We start from the raw sequence: 15,472 nt of genomic DNA on the forward strand, positions 1-15,472 counted from the left end.
GGTAAACTGCAAAATTTGCCTCTATGCAACAGATATTACTCTGACACTGAGCAAGCATGCAATACACTAGCCTCAACAGGAAACACCGGCAAGGTAAGGACTGTTAACACGGTTCAACAAGTGCAGCAAACACGAAGGGATGAGAGAGCAGAGTATGAATGCTATGTAGATGGCTCTTGGTCAGAAGATGGTAAGGCGGGAGTTGGACTATATCTGACAAGGCATGGCATTGGGATAAAATGGCTTTTTAAGTCAATACAGGCACTGGGACCTACTCAGGCGGAAGCAAGGGGAATCTTAGAAGCTTATACACTAATGCAGAGCCTCAGGTGCACACATGGAATTGTATACTCAGATTGCATAGAAACTGTTGACTCTCTGTCACATAGCTCACCAAGGGTACATGACTGGAGGTCATATGACCACATTTGGAGTGCATGGCTGCTGCAATCTCGGGAAGAAAGAAATTTCAAGGTTGAGTATAGAAGCAGAGAAGATCAAGGGATCAAAATTGCACACAATTTGGCAAATCAAGGGAGAATTACAGAATGCAACATGGAAGGAGAGGATATGGAAGCATTACATACTGAAGAAACATCTCCAAGCAACATTTCAAGATCAGCATAGGAATAGAAGAATAGAAGGGTAGAAATAGAAAATGGAATGTAGACCTACGGGTCGTGTAAGAAACCAAAAAAAAAAAAAAAAAAAAAAAAAAAAAAATTTCTTAGGACTTGGATGTCAAAAAAATTCTTGCTTATATGATAATTTGCAAAATTTATCATAACTAAAGCGTAAAATGATTAATTTTCTTAGTTATAGATATGGCCTACAAGTTAATTTCTCCCCATTTTTAAAGTCAATCCAGCACTTCACCGCATTAAGCTTTTATTTGAGTTCCGTAAAACTAATTAAATAGAACATGAGAGAACTAATTAAACCGTTCATATGCTCAAAGCTTATCAAAACCAACCTCCAAAAGGAAACAATCGAGTACAAATGAACTTACAAATGAATCATCTCAGTATATATACACCCCTTTTTTTTAAGTTTAGATGGCTTGACACCACTAACAAATTGTATTAATAAAAAAGTTTATATACAAAAGGATTTGCAAGGTCACTCTGACCGATTCTATCCGATTCTACTGTCTCAGTATACACCCTTATTGATCAACTAATTAAATTGTTCTTCGTCTTCGATCCATCCATTCTTCGTCTTCAGTAGCGATATCTCGTCCAATATCATGTATGGCACTTGTTTATAGAGGTGGTAAAACATGCTCTGACCACTCATCTGCAAGATAATACCGCACGAGTAATTTGTGTTATTGTGCATATTAGACATGCATTTAATAGATTGGAAATGTAAACAAAACTTGTGTCTTTCTTAAATCCAAGTCTTTCTTAATTTATGGCATTGACAATGCTACTTACTAGCTCAAAAACAACCTGTACAGAATAAGGCACAAGAAAAAAAAACAACTGGTCCAATCAAATCTCAAGGAAACAACCCTAAAACCAACAGAACATTACAAATTACCAGTTAACTATGGAAAATATATATATATATATATATATATATACAAGAAATCTTGCAACAAGATAAAAGTCAATTCATTATAGTGCTTACCATACAAAATTAGGCCCGATGTCAGAGATGGCATTCTGCCATTAACCTTTTCTTTCGAAATTATGTTTCTGAAGACGAAGGCTAAGTTGGAAATCATGGTCCCCATTTTTTTTTTGAAAACTTGGTAGTAGCTACCAAGGTTCGTGAGGGGGAATCAAACTCTCAACCTTTGAATATAACAACTCTAGGACATTTTTCTAGCCAATTGTGCTACCTCCCCTTTCTCATCATGGTCCCCATTAACCCTGAAAATATTGCAAAACAGTTCATGGTTAATCGTCCTCCAGAAAATGAAAACATTACATGTAATTATATATCCTATAAACTTTGCAAGGTGAGTTTGGTGGCAAACCTGTTTGGAAGATCCATATGGGGCATTCGAGAATTTGGAAAGATGAGACCATTTGGGTAGAGTTGTGAAACTCTAATTTGTAAACACTAACATGTCCCAGTCCAGATATGACCTAACAAAAGAAAAAATAACAATTAGTCAGATGTCATGGTGCCTTTTAAACCCTCCTGCACGGAACCAACAACAAACTTAATTTACATGCTGGAATAGATATTTGACAAACAAAATCTTATTTAAAATATATATTAATATTGGCTAAATTTAATTCTATGAGCAAATTAAAAAAAAAAAAACATGTATAATGATTAGCTGCACCTACCAATGGATCAAATTTAATACTCTTTGTATGCTTACAAAAAATATTTCCACTTCATTAGTAATCAAATTAATGACCTCTTGCATGCCATCAAACACTTCTGAATATGTTCTATAAATTTTTGGTAATGGATACAGAAATTACTTTGAGAAAATTATAAAATTTCAGAATTGTCCTCTATTGGTAAATTTTCTCGAATGGCATTGCTTTGTGACATTTGTCGCATCAATAATGAATAAACATAGTCATGAACTCTAAAATTAGAAAAGAAATGAAAGAAAAAATAGATCATAGGAATATGAGTTTTAAGTTATGGGAAAATAAATTTTTCATAAACTTTGAAGATGGCTTATGCATTTGCATTGCCATGCATGGAGTCGAATATGGTAACCTGAAGGAACAGACAAATAGATCATAGGAATAAAAGCACAATCTCGACCTCTGGTAACCTATGGTAAACTGAAGGAGCATGTAGGTCAATGAACTTCTTAAAACTACAACATGACATGACATAAGGAGACGATTCACAAAAGCTATAGAACCAAACTACCAAACATTGATAGACCTTGCAGATACATGCAAATATTGCATGCTTCGTGGAAATTGATTGCGATACTCTTTTGTAGGAGACAAGCAAATATATGCAAGGCACAATAAAGAGTTCAAATTCAATTTCCTCCAGATGCGAGAAAATGTTGCCGGATTCCAATCGGCCCAAAATCCACCCCAACCCCAAATCCCATGGATTCCTTTTCGAGTGCCGAACAAAGGGAACTTATTGAATGAATTTTTTCTTTGAATTAGGATCCAAATCTTTTGTTGAGACTTAAGATAGTAACTCAAAGACAAGAAGCAAAGAAACAAGCAAATATTACCTTAAAATTTGTTATGTTCTGGAACGAAAGCAGCAGTTGTCACCTGAATAGAGAATTATATCGTACGACTTTGGGATGAAAGAAGAAAAAGGAAGATGAAATTAGGGGACTAGATAGGGGGGCAGGGTGATTTATATAAAGGGAAATTAGGGTTTATGCAGTGTCCCAAATCCAAATGTATTTACGACAACTGTAAAGTGTTAAGTGTCTGCTCTCTCGGAGTTAGGTAGAGAGAGTTCTGGTAGAAAGAGAAAAACAGAGGAGGAGACAAAAGAGGTTCAACTGTTACTACTTTTTAAATTCAGAGAATTTTAAATTTTGAAAAGAAAAAAAAAAAAACAAATTTTCAATTCAGAAGTCACGTTAATGTTCCAATTCATGTCACCTCTGGTAGATAGGCTGTGTATTCTTAGAGTCATCAGTCCTTAGTGTAGTTGGTACTTGGTAGTGGTATGAAATGAATTCTCCTACATAAGCACAAGAGTTCTGATATGCAAAAACGAAATGGATGGATAGAGTCCACCAAGGCACCAACTATTATGAAAAAAAAACTCAAATGAGGACTGAGGATATGGACTTTCTTTTTTTACTCCCCATTCACCTATTTCAAATCTGATGCACAACCTACATATGGTGTAATGAGAGCCCGCATCCTCCGCAAGTAGTTCAAATTTGAGTTTTAAATCCGGACTGTTCAATCAGAATTTTTAATTTTATGAAGTTTCTTTGATATTTGTGTCCATACGGATCGGATGGTTATAATTATTTTTACAGTAACTCAATTTTGATACTGTAGATCATACAAACGATGGATTCAAACCATAACCAATATACTTCACGAGTAATGTCTATACAAAATTTTAAAATTAAAGTATAAAATCAAGCAGTCGAAAAAAAAAAAAGTTAAAGTTAATTTTAGTTCGTGAATGAATGGCTGATGACATTACATTAAGATTGCATAATCAAAATAGAACACAATGCAAAGCTTGAGTCAGTAAAATTGTATTAAAAAACCAGATTATTAGTTGTACAAGCTCCAAATGTGGGCTCCTCATCTATTTTCCCTGAACAAATAGGAAAATTGATTTCTGGTCTATTAATAAGTCAATTTAAACACCTCTTCAGTACGATTGAATTCCGGGAGGTTATTTCCATCAGTGAACTTGAGAGTCTAAAGTTCAAATTGAGTCTTATAAATCTATACAGAACTAAAAAGAACCTTTAACACAATGTCGGCAACCTAATATCTGAAAACACCTTAATAAGCAATAGCCATCCAGCTGCAACATTGATGTAGAAATGCCTATAGCAGAACAATGCAAAGAAAAGTAAGACCTAAAATAATTGAATTTGACATGAGGTCGATGTCAATTCAAGCCTGACCTACAAAAGACCCAAGAAAATTTCACTCTCAGCCCAACCCCTCTAATTTCGAACTACCTCTTCTCCTCCATCGGAAGAATCCAAATTCTCTTCAAGGTGCTCATTCAATTGTTTGCTTCTAGTTGATGTGCCATCTCCTTGCTCATGAATAAAATCGTCAGTCCCAACACCAACTGTAGCAGCAGCCTGATAGGAAGAGTCCAAATTATCTTCAAGGTGACCCAGAGACGGGTTAACTGCAAACCTGTCAACCACCTCAGAATTCATTTGCTCATTCAATTGTTCGCTTCTAGTTGATGTGCCATCTCCTTGCTCCTCATGCATAAAATCATCAGTACCAACACCAACTGTAGCAGCAGCCTGATAGGAAGAGTTCAAATTCTCTTCAACGTGACCCAGAGACAGGCCAACTGCAAACCTGTCAACCACCTCAGAATTCATCTGCTCATTCAATTGGTTGGTTCTAGTTGACGTGCCATCTCCTTGCTCCTCATGCATAAAATCATCAGTACCAACACCAACTGTAGCAGCAGCCTGAAGACACGCTATTTCTGTGCATCTATTATCTGACAGCCCAATTTCAAATACAGGTACAAGCAGCTCATTTTCAAACAAGACAGTATTGTCATCACCTCTCCGCTCTGTATCAACAGAAGTACCACAGTGTGTCTCTTTCGGGCTGCTATCTCCGGTAAGGGCTTTCAAAAATCCTTCTATGTCCTTCTGTGCCATGTTGAGATGGTCATCAGTCGAGTCAATTTGTCCATTCAGGCCTGTTTGCACCTCACCAGAGAAAGTCTCAGCTGGCTCAGATGAAGAGGTTGTTAGGACCACATCTACATCCATCAGACCATCAACCTCAGAAAATCCATCAACTGTCCCAGTTATAGAGCCAGCTACCAGTAGCCCCTTGAGAAAACTACTGGTTGGCACATCTCCATTCAAGTCTGCTTGAGGCAACTCCGTATGCGGACATGCTAGAGTACCTCTCTTGCGGCATTTGTGACACTTGAAACCTATCAACATGTGAATGTTCTCAGGTGTTACCTGATAGGCATCTCCATGAAACCACTCTGTAAAGCCAAAAAATATATATATAATAAGTGAACAGAACTCACCATTGTGATATACTGAAAAATCAACAAAAGGGATTCAGTCTTCCTTACCCCCACACTTGTCACAGCCAATGTAAAGATGATCAGCTGTATCTTTGAAGCAGAGAGAACACACTGGACGTGAAGCACCCTCCTCTAAGTTTTGAGCCTGTAAGATGACTTTTGACCTCCTAAAATCATTTCCCAATTCACCATCTGGTTTTCTTGTCCATTGAAGACCATTGAGCCAGTAGGAATGTGGGGAAATAGTCCGTTTCCTCTTGGGCCATGTCAGGTCAGTTACAGATTCAGCCGAGCCCTTTGACTTCTCTTTTTTAGGTTTTGCTACAGCCTTTTTTGGACTTCTTGTTTTCTTCTTATATTTCTTCTTAGATTTCTTTGGCTGAGGTCTCAAGGAAAGCAGCCTCTCACTTCTTCTCAATTCAACCTTTTTCTTGAGGTTGACTCCTTTCTTCTTTTTCTTCTGCGGGGAAGCTTTTGGTTTTTTCTTCAGTGGGCTAGCCTTCTTTGATTTAGCAGCATCATCCTTGCATTTGGCACAGGTGAAGACTGCTGTAGTGGCACTTTTGGGCACTCTGAAATGCTTGCGGTGGAAAAAACCTGTTCAGAAATAGAGGAAATCAGATAATTAAAAGGCTAGACAATAGTAATATTCTTATGCAAGACCCATTCATTATATAAAGATTTCTTCAACTCTTTAAAGAAAAGGTTTATCTAGAGCTAAATTCAGGTTAGGAGGAGAGTTCAAGGAAGGACTAGTTTCATGTATTAGTTGCAGTCATGATACTAGTAGGATAACAGATATCTGAGATTTGAACAGTTTGTGGTGTAAAAAAAGTTACCAAGTTGCGTGATTATCAAACTAGGTGATCAATGTCACGACAAGATTTTGCTTGTCAAATTTAGCTCATCTAACTTGTTTCATAGTTTGCTATGATAATTTTGTGCTAAGAAAATGGTAAGAAAGAGTTGATGATTCTAATATTTTGAGCAAAGGTAAGTTCATTTAATTTTAAATTTTCATTTTCTTTAAATCAGTAAAAGTTGATGATTCTAATATTCAATCATTATTGGAAAAAACATTACATAGTGCATTGGTTTATTATCAGTTATTGACAAATAACTTTTAACTCTCAGGAGTTGAATATGTCGTGCATTTATGGTTTGGAAAGCTGATTTTGTAGGACATAATCAACAAATACTGGATGTGCCAAATTCACAAAAATTCTCTTACCACCTGAACGGTAATTTGGCAATTATTTTAATGATGCCACTGTCAACTATTTAAAAAAAAAAAACAATTATTTTAATGTTTTCCGCATCTTATCTGAGATTTTAGATTTCTTGTGAAAGAAATTGGAGAATTGGCACAACAGAAAAGACAAGGAAGTTTGCAGAAATGTCCATGGTAAGGTGCAAATCCAAATCAAAAGCTTTTACCCAGGTGCATTCCTTGTTAATTAAGAAATAAGAACTGATGTCTATGATTTAAGATTGGATTGGGTTGTTTACTTTTTTCTTTGCATGAACCGAGGGGGATTGGAAGAAAATAAATTGTAAAGGAACAGAACGAAGAATAGTTCGACCCTAATGGTCACAGCATAGCATGCCACTACCAAAAGATGTCCCGGTATAGCGTGATACATTGGGCGTCATGCACGGTTCTTTTTCTCTCTTCTCGTTATTGTTTAGAGGTTCAAGCTGATTGTTCAGGGATTTGATTTAAAACTTACATTATCTACCTCTGTATGGAACTTTATCCTTTTGTCTCCTTTTCACAAGGCTGTCTGTTATGTAGCTAAATTGACTTTGTAATTAACTCAGTATGAAAAGATACGGGTGGATTAATAAGTTCATTCCGTAATCTGATATTATAGTGCCGCTATAGACAGTAACTTGGTTACTTTGTGATTAGTCTGTGTTAGGAGAGAATAACAACTAAATGATTATGTCATTTACTATAGTTTGGTCTCTCCACCACAAGGCGTGGGCACTTGACTAGTCATCTGGGAAACATGCTTTATGCAAACATCTTCGATTTTGGTATTTCTGCTTCGACTCCCAGGTCGATTTGTGTTTTTCTCATCAGCACTTGTCTTTTTACTTGCTCTATGGGTGGGACTGGTTCTTTCAATTTCATAATGGTAATTTTGATTGTTTTAATATGAATGAGGGACTAAAGGTAAATTTCCACTGATGTCTCAGAATAGAATATTAGTGCTTTTCTTTGGGTAATCTGGATGGAAAGGAGTAGAATTTGCTTCATTCAGTTGATCTGAAGTGCGGAAGTATAGGAGTGGATCTCATACATATAGATAGAAATAAGGAATTGATACTTTTGAGAAAAAAAACTGACTCTTATCGCCCGCCATAGAACTCTTTCATCAGAGTGGTTTATGTCCTAATTACGTACCACCACCTTTTGGTCAATTTGGTAACTGAAACAGGATGATTTTGCAACAGAACTGGACAAAGCTTAAATGTATATAGATTATTCCTGGCTTAGCCAAAAAGGGAAAAGATCAGGACAACCATAAGAAGGTCGAGCATGAAAAGTAAATTAAGGGTGTTACTCAAAAACGTATAAAACTAATAAGAACGCACTCACAATTGCAATTGAGATGGATTAAAATTCGAACACATACGAAAGATAAAAAACTGGTCAAGTTTTTAGCAGCATACCTTTGCACAGTTGGCAGTTCACGGCTTCACTGCAGAAAAAATAATGGAAAATAAGGGCACTAACATGATTAAATAACAACAAAACTGCATAAGTAACCTTATTTCTGGATGGTTTTATTCAAGTCTTAGAATTTCAGTACATCCCAGTTAGATCTGGCACCAACCAGTAAATAGGGCACAAAAGGAAAACACTAGCCAACATAAAATGTTAGTAATCTCAGCCACCAGATATGGGGAAGAAAATATGGGTGGCAACAGGATATCTCCTATCAAACCCCATTTTTTTGCAACAACCCAACGCATCATTGGAAATATATTACATAAAACAACTATGGTATGAAACTGCTACTGAACCTGCCATGTGCAATGCACCCATGCACCGACCATAATTATTATTGGTAGTACCTGACAAGTACGTCCTGATTGCAGTGGCTACACTCCTTCATATTCTGTGCCTTTTCAAATAAGTAGTCAAGAACATCAGACTGCCTCCTTTTCTTTGGGCTTGGCTCGATCAGTTTGTCTAAAGCAGCAGCTCGTTTCTTCGGTTTGGATTCAGATTGCTTGCTTGAAGGGGAACCATCTTTCTTTTTGAGCTGCCGGATGAGTTTTCTTTCCTCAAAAGCTCTTACAAGGTTGAGAGGGACATGGTTTTCACCCAACCAATACTTGACTCTCTCACTGGTGGGTTCTTCATGCTTCGTTCCATATCTCACAACAATAGGTGGTATTTGCTCCTTTTTCCTCTTCCCAAAGTCAAGGAGGTACTTTGTGTTTGTCCCATCCATTTCCTTTCTGCGAACTATGACCTTCTTAAACTGCTTTGCAGTTTTCTTGGTTTCTTTGGTCACAGGAGAAAATGGTTCAGCAGTTGAAATCTCAGCCCACTTGATGTAAAATTCTAATTCTTTGATCTGAAAAGAAAAAATTATATACATATATATAGTAAGAATTTTCAATATTATGTGGAGGTCTTCTACTAAAAAAACCATTTATTTCTTGATAATGCTCCATAACTCGTGTTTTATTATATGATGCCAGTTGCAGTACACAATAGAAAAACATATATAAAATACAATATAAATGAAGTTTGCTTTGAGATGCATTATAATAGTCTTTACTTGATCTTACCAGAAATATAAGTTGAGAAACAGTTTTGGACATTTCAACAGTTGCACGCCAAGCAACACACTTGAGCCTCCTGGCAATGATGTCTGAACCATCAGGGTATACCACAGTTGGAATTCTCTTCCGTCCAGCTGAAGCAAAATTTTGAACATATACTTACGCATAAGTCTACAATTGAAGCTTAATTAATCTCAAAGCCACTCCGAAATTCATATACAGGCACCTCTACTGTGCATACTTTCTGAAACAAACGTATCTTTTTGGCTGAGTGGAAAGATTTTCATGGTACTGGACTACCAGTAATGAAATTGATACTCTTTTACCATTATTTTTTTTTTTAGGAAAGAGATAGGGGTCATGCCCCTCTTTTACCATTATAAATAAGTAACAATGCAATGAGTTAGATATTGTGCAAACCTTGTCGAGCAGCCTTGGATGCAAGTGTTTGAGGTAACATCTTCCAGTGAAAGACTTCACGTGACAGCCTTCCACCTCTCCACCAATTTATACCAACAGCTGATTCACCATTAGATTGAATCCTGGTAATAGATTTCCTACTCGGTCTCCCCGCCTTTCTTCCACCAACCATGCCTTTAGATATGTTATTTACTGGTCGAATTGAGATGTGAACTGCCGATCCAACGACTGCGGTAGAATCCACTGGCCGTGTCCATTCAGCCAACAGAGCAACACGGCGTAAGCTGCTCTCCAGCTAGAAGTTATATGAGGTACCAAATAATGAAAACATAAAGAGTCACAATGCCACCTACTGGGACAAATATAAACTACTCAAGTTCCAACTATAATTCCTCTAACCAAATAAAATGTCAATTTTGGAAAAAAGTTCTCAGACAAGGAATTTTTCCAAACATAAAGCTATCAAAATATAGAGTAGAACTAGGGTGTTCTTAAGCTCACCAAGTCCTTAGGTGAGCTTAACTCTAAAACCCATCGGATTAACTTCAAATGACGAATCCAAACAGTTGAAGCCGATCTACTTCACAAGTGAAGCGTTTACATGTCATGTCAAATTTATAGATTTTCAAACTAACTTAGTCTAAACTATATAGTCGAGCTGTATAAAAAATGAAAATTGAACGTATTAAAATTAACTTATAAACTTTCTTTTGTTGACGACTTGACTTTATGCTAAATTAAATTCAAAAATTTATAAATTTGACATGTAATTGCATCACTCGTGAAATAGATTGATTCAACGGTTTGTCTTCGTCATTTGAAGTCATTCCGATAGGTTTTTGAAATTACACTTACCAATCCTTTGGTGAGCTTAAGAACATCCTAGCTCTACTCCAGAGTATACCATCCAAATTTCTAAAAAGTAAATAATAAAATAAGTTGATTTTTATTATTATGTTTGCTTAGAGAAATTCACTTAAGCAGAAGTTTTTCTTAGAATAGAAGCATATAGGATTATAGGTTGCTAGAGAACTTTCCTAAAACTAATGTTAAGGCACAACTGACAAGTTACCTCCAAAAGAGATTTGCCCAGAGATGCCACATTTGAAGCGGTCAATACAGCCTTACGCCAAGACTCATTGTATTGCGGATCCTCCCAAGGACCTGAAAGTAGGCCCCGCACACGCTCCTCCAATGAAAGAATCTGTTGAATAGCCGATAATATATGACTCCTGTTCTTCTCAGACCTAAGCCCGATGCATTTCTTGCCCAAACTCTTTGCTTGTGTGTTATTCAATCCAGTTCTGAACACACAGTCAGTATTATCTGATTCACCATCTGAAGCCCGGCAAAGGTGGCACCAGCCACAACTTTCCTTTTGTACGGCAAGAGGCAGCTTCTGGTATGTGTACCAACAAAAGGAAGGTGCATTATTAGTGATGGCTTTCATCTGTAGGGGCCGAAGATCCTCAGTAGGCTTCTTAAGCTCTTTGTTTTCGGCCAATATATGCATAAACTCAACTGAAATCGCGGACGCTAGTCGACCAAAACTATAAGAATTGGTGTAGCAGATCACATCTGTATGCAGTTGAGCGTTACCTCCTTTCTTTCTTTCATTAACTGATGTAGCAGTACTGTCCCAACCAGGATCAACCACAATTTTATCACCCTCAGAGTTTGCAATAGTACCGTTTTCTGAAGAAGTGGCTTCCAAATCCAAGGATTTGGATAAACGTTGCTTATGTGATGAATTCAGGGTAGAATGATCAACATAATCAATATGAGATAATCCAGAAGAAGCACCAGAAAGGGCCGAAATTGCACCAACAATTGTGCAGTACGAAGGGTGAAATGAACTCAACATTCTGAGAACAGAAGGAAGGTCTTTTTTACAGTAATAGCGGCAAGAACTATCCGTCTCGTATGACTCGGCGCTGAATTGCAAGAACAATGAATTAATTTTTAGAAATAAAATTAAGAAAAGGAGAAATAGAACTATTTCAAATGTAAGTTCATAGATAGACATCTACAAATACAACCTACTATGGAAGCTGTTGGAAGTTTAAAACCCTTAATATATAGCCCATATTTATGCAGGGAACATACCAAGAATTTGAACCATAGCATACATCAGGGAACATACACGATTGGCAACTACCTTCCCTAATTAAATATTTGAAACAGCTCAACTTTATTGCACTTCCTAGTAGATGTTGTGAAAATAAAGCAGTAAATGAACATCTTTGGGTCAGAAAAAGGTATATCAGTAGCCATAAATATACTGATGGACCAAAGTCTGATTATGTGTGCATATAAGTGTTTTTTAACAACAGTGCATAATATGAAAAACAAGCACAGTTTTGTAAATATCCTCAGCAGCAACTAATTTGGTCAATTTTATTAAATATGTTATTTGCCACAATGGAAGTTAGCGGGACCCAGTTGCATTACTAGTCAATAAACTACTAATAGTAGTCTCAAGCACTATTTAAGTTAATATCATACGAGGTGACTAATTTGGACAAATAATTAAATATACCATTTTTGCCGCAATAGAAGTTAGCGGGATATCCTAGTCAATAAACTACTAATAGAAGATTTATTGCCTAGCATTCATGCAAACAAATCTAGTTGTTCAATGACCTAAAAATGCTCATGTCATCTGTAAGTCAGAAGATGCAAAGATCCTTAATGATGCACTGATTATAAAATTGATTGCATGATACCACATAAGATGAAAGACAAAGGAAAGACATATGACATACACAAGCAGATAATTGCAGCTCCAGAAATATGCGCGTCCATGTGGATCAATTCCCACAATCTCTCCACCCCTTGAAAGCTTTGTTGGCGGTTTTGCATCTCCTTCATTTGTCCTCACAGAGCACTCAGGACAATACCAATCTCCATCTGGCAATAAATCCTTCACAACACCAATACATTTGGAGTGGAACGCCTTTGGGCACCCGTCACAGCATATCAAACTACCATCGATCCCGCAAAGGTAACACTCGTCACTATTTCTATCCTCAACAGAACCAGCCTCAGCATTTGATGAAATGAATTTTCTTTTTCTGCCTCTTTTCTTGGGCTGACTAATCTCTTCAGTTGGTTCTGACTCAGCTTTCATCTCTCTTTGTTCAAGTTCGGCACGAATTGATCCGACATCCATGACATCATCACATAGGCAACGAAGGAGCTCAAGTTTTACCTCCACAGACTGCTTGTAATACTCCGTACTTAAGAGGCTCAACTGTGGTAGCTTGATAGTGGGTTTGGTTTCAGAGCCATGAATCAACAAATACTCAGCAAGAAATACCGGCCACGTGAATAGATCCAAGAGCTCCCAGTTTAGGTTCCTATATAAATATATTGTACATCGCAATGCAGGAAACATGTCAATGTAATTGCTTGATTGGAACCAAATAAGAAGTTGCTTGAATATGAAATACACATTTATTAAAATTTGAGCGTTCAACTGGTAAATTAAAATTTGGACATACTTGAGCAACCATAAATATAATTTATCTTTACTGGATCGACTTACATAACATGACCAGATTAAAACAGTATTGCAATTTTAACAGGAAATACCTGATACAATGAGCAGCTGATGGAGATCCTTCCTCTGACAAAACCTCCAAATGCCCCTTCAAAGCATGCAGCAACGTAAAGTGCACAGAATCAATCAAAGGATTCACAAAGGTGCACTGCAAGGCTGCCAAAAAGGTCTCTGGGTGAAAAGGCCTCAGAAAGAATTGCTTGCTCATTGATCTCAGAAAAGCATAAACTGTAAAAAAATCGAGAGCAGGAAGCCCCTCCAAATCGAGATTCGTGGAAGAAGGGGGTAACTCTACCTTAGGACCCAGATCAGGAACTTCCAAGCATTTCTTTCTAGATGCACTTTTGCGGGAATTTGAATAGGATCCCAATTTGGGTTTTCTCTCTGATATTTCACAGGTACTTTCATCAGGATCGGGAGTAGATAAAATTGCTGCTTTGGCAGCATAGGCAGCTTGACGGGTACTTCTTCTCAGAGGAGTAACTGGGCTTTCATTTCCCCCTTCACAAGATCGGCGCCTTTTTCTCAACTTTTTCTCAGAATCTCCTCCTATCCCCGAGTTACTGTCTACATGTCCATTCTGATTTGCATCAGAACCGCCATTTCCCACCACCAAATCCTCAGAAACCCCTGAAATTACCTCCTCCTTGGTCTCAGCCAGCATTGATCGAACTTCCTGTAAGTCAAGTTCCTCAGAATCGCTGTCCTCGTAAGAGACCTTAAAATAACCTGCCTCGGGATCAAACGAATCTACTACTCCTTTGTAAACGCCAAAACGAGGGAATTTTTTCCTTATTGGTTTTCCTACAAGGTCCATTCCCCCTTAAAGGGAGAATAAATTCGAAGAAAAAATCTAATAAAAGAAAATATATTATTTTCTAGGGTTTGGGAAAAGGGAGAGGTGCGAAAGGAGAACTAGATCTAAATTCAATTGAATGCGCGATCGAACTAAAACAAAATTTCAGTTGAAAGAGGGGATAGAACACGCATTTTCTCTGTTTCTCGGCTCTCACCCCCTCTTCGCTTTTCCCCAATTTCGTTTCTGAAGGGAAGGCAGTTTCGGTGAAAAATGCGAGGAGAATTAAATACGATGTTGGTTTCAGCCGTTTGGCGAGAAAAAGAAAAACGTGCTCTTTGATCTTCTGTATAATATTTACAGGAGAATATTGTGTAATGAATTCGATGAATGTCTCGAAGATTCGAATATCGATACCCTCGTTCAACTCGTTTTATACAAGAAGTGTAAGTTCATTACACAAAAAAACCCTACCGCGGGAAACTAAGCCAGAGGGTCATTGAATGATGAAATTTGGTTGGACTTGTTGCATTTTTGTACTAACTGTACACCGCTTGTAAACAAACAACTGACAGGAGTTGATTTTTACGGACTTTCCGGCGGAAAAACAAAGAAAGGACTTGATTTCAGCCTGAGTGCTCTCGGGTCTCGGGAATAGTTAATTTTGCACATAAACCCTATATATATACAAAATACGAAAACCCAAGATTTACTTTTCTCGTCCTCAATAACACAATGTAGTGTATTTTAAGAGTAGAACTAGAGTGTTCTTAAGTTTACCAAATCTCTTTATGAATAAAATTTTAAAATTTATTTGATTTGCTTTAAAAGACGAATCCAAACTATTGAAACTCATTTAACTTAGGAGCAATGCCTTTACATGTAAAAAATTTAAAATTTAAAATTTATTTTTTTAGAGTCAAGTGGTCAAAAAATGTTCTAAAAATAAATATATTAAAATTAATTTATAAGCATTTTATTTTGACCAATTAACTTTATACTAAATTAATTTGAAACTTTAGAAACGGATTGGCACCATTGCTTAGGATAGAAAATGAAGTTGTCTTCGGATCTACTTGAACACAGTGTACACACATTATTGTAGCTTGAATACTAAATAATTAAATATAGTGTAATAAACATATTTCTTTATGACAACTTATTACAAGAAAATAATTTAGTTAGATTATTGTAGTTTGAATATATAGTGCCCA

General features: G+C 36.9%; 1 protein-coding gene and 1 long non-coding RNA gene across 2 annotated transcripts; one reads left to right on the forward strand and one right to left on the reverse strand.

Annotated features, from left to right (window-relative positions):
• The first annotated feature begins 4,106 nt into the window (after window positions 1–4,106).
• Window positions 4,107–5,253, forward strand: LOC144565004 (uncharacterized). Its single transcript, XR_013514813.1, has 2 exons — window positions 4,107–4,654; window positions 4,775–5,253. It is a non-coding gene; the product is annotated as an uncharacterized LOC144565004 (long non-coding RNA).
• On the reverse strand, window positions 4,359–14,550 carry LOC144565002 (PHD-finger and DNA binding domain-containing protein). The gene is made up of 10 exons (XM_078314615.1): window positions 13,495–14,550; window positions 12,666–13,259; window positions 10,973–11,834; window positions 9,901–10,195; window positions 9,487–9,614; window positions 8,761–9,269; window positions 8,356–8,384; window positions 5,725–6,273; window positions 4,814–5,631; window positions 4,359–4,657 (listed from the first exon to the last, which is right to left on the reverse strand). Exons 1-10 carry the CDS (start codon window positions 14,277–14,279, stop codon window positions 4,601–4,603), a joined length of 4,626 nt encoding a protein of 1,541 aa, XP_078170741.1. The 5' UTR covers window positions 14,280–14,550; the 3' UTR covers window positions 4,359–4,600.
• Between the last annotated feature and the right edge of the window lie 922 nt (window positions 14,551–15,472).

Source organism: Carex rostrata, chromosome 14 (genome assembly GCF_964058835.1).
Source record: "Carex rostrata chromosome 14, lpCarRost1.2, whole genome shotgun sequence".
Classification (NCBI taxonomy): Eukaryota; Viridiplantae; Streptophyta; class Magnoliopsida; order Poales; family Cyperaceae; genus Carex; species Carex rostrata.

Coding starts and splice junctions, on each gene's coding strand:
- LOC144565002 (XM_078314615.1), bottom strand. CDS start 14,279: ATGGACCTTGTAGGAAAACCAATAAGGAAAAAATTCCCTCGTTTTGGC. Junction 9,270..9,486: donor TTTCTCAACTTATATTTCTG/GTAAGATCAAGT, acceptor TTTTCTTTTCAG/ATCAAAGAATTAGAATTTTA. Junction 5,632..5,724: donor TGGCTGTGACAAGTGTGGGG/GTAAGGAAGACT, acceptor TTGGCTTTACAG/AGTGGTTTCATGGAGATGCC.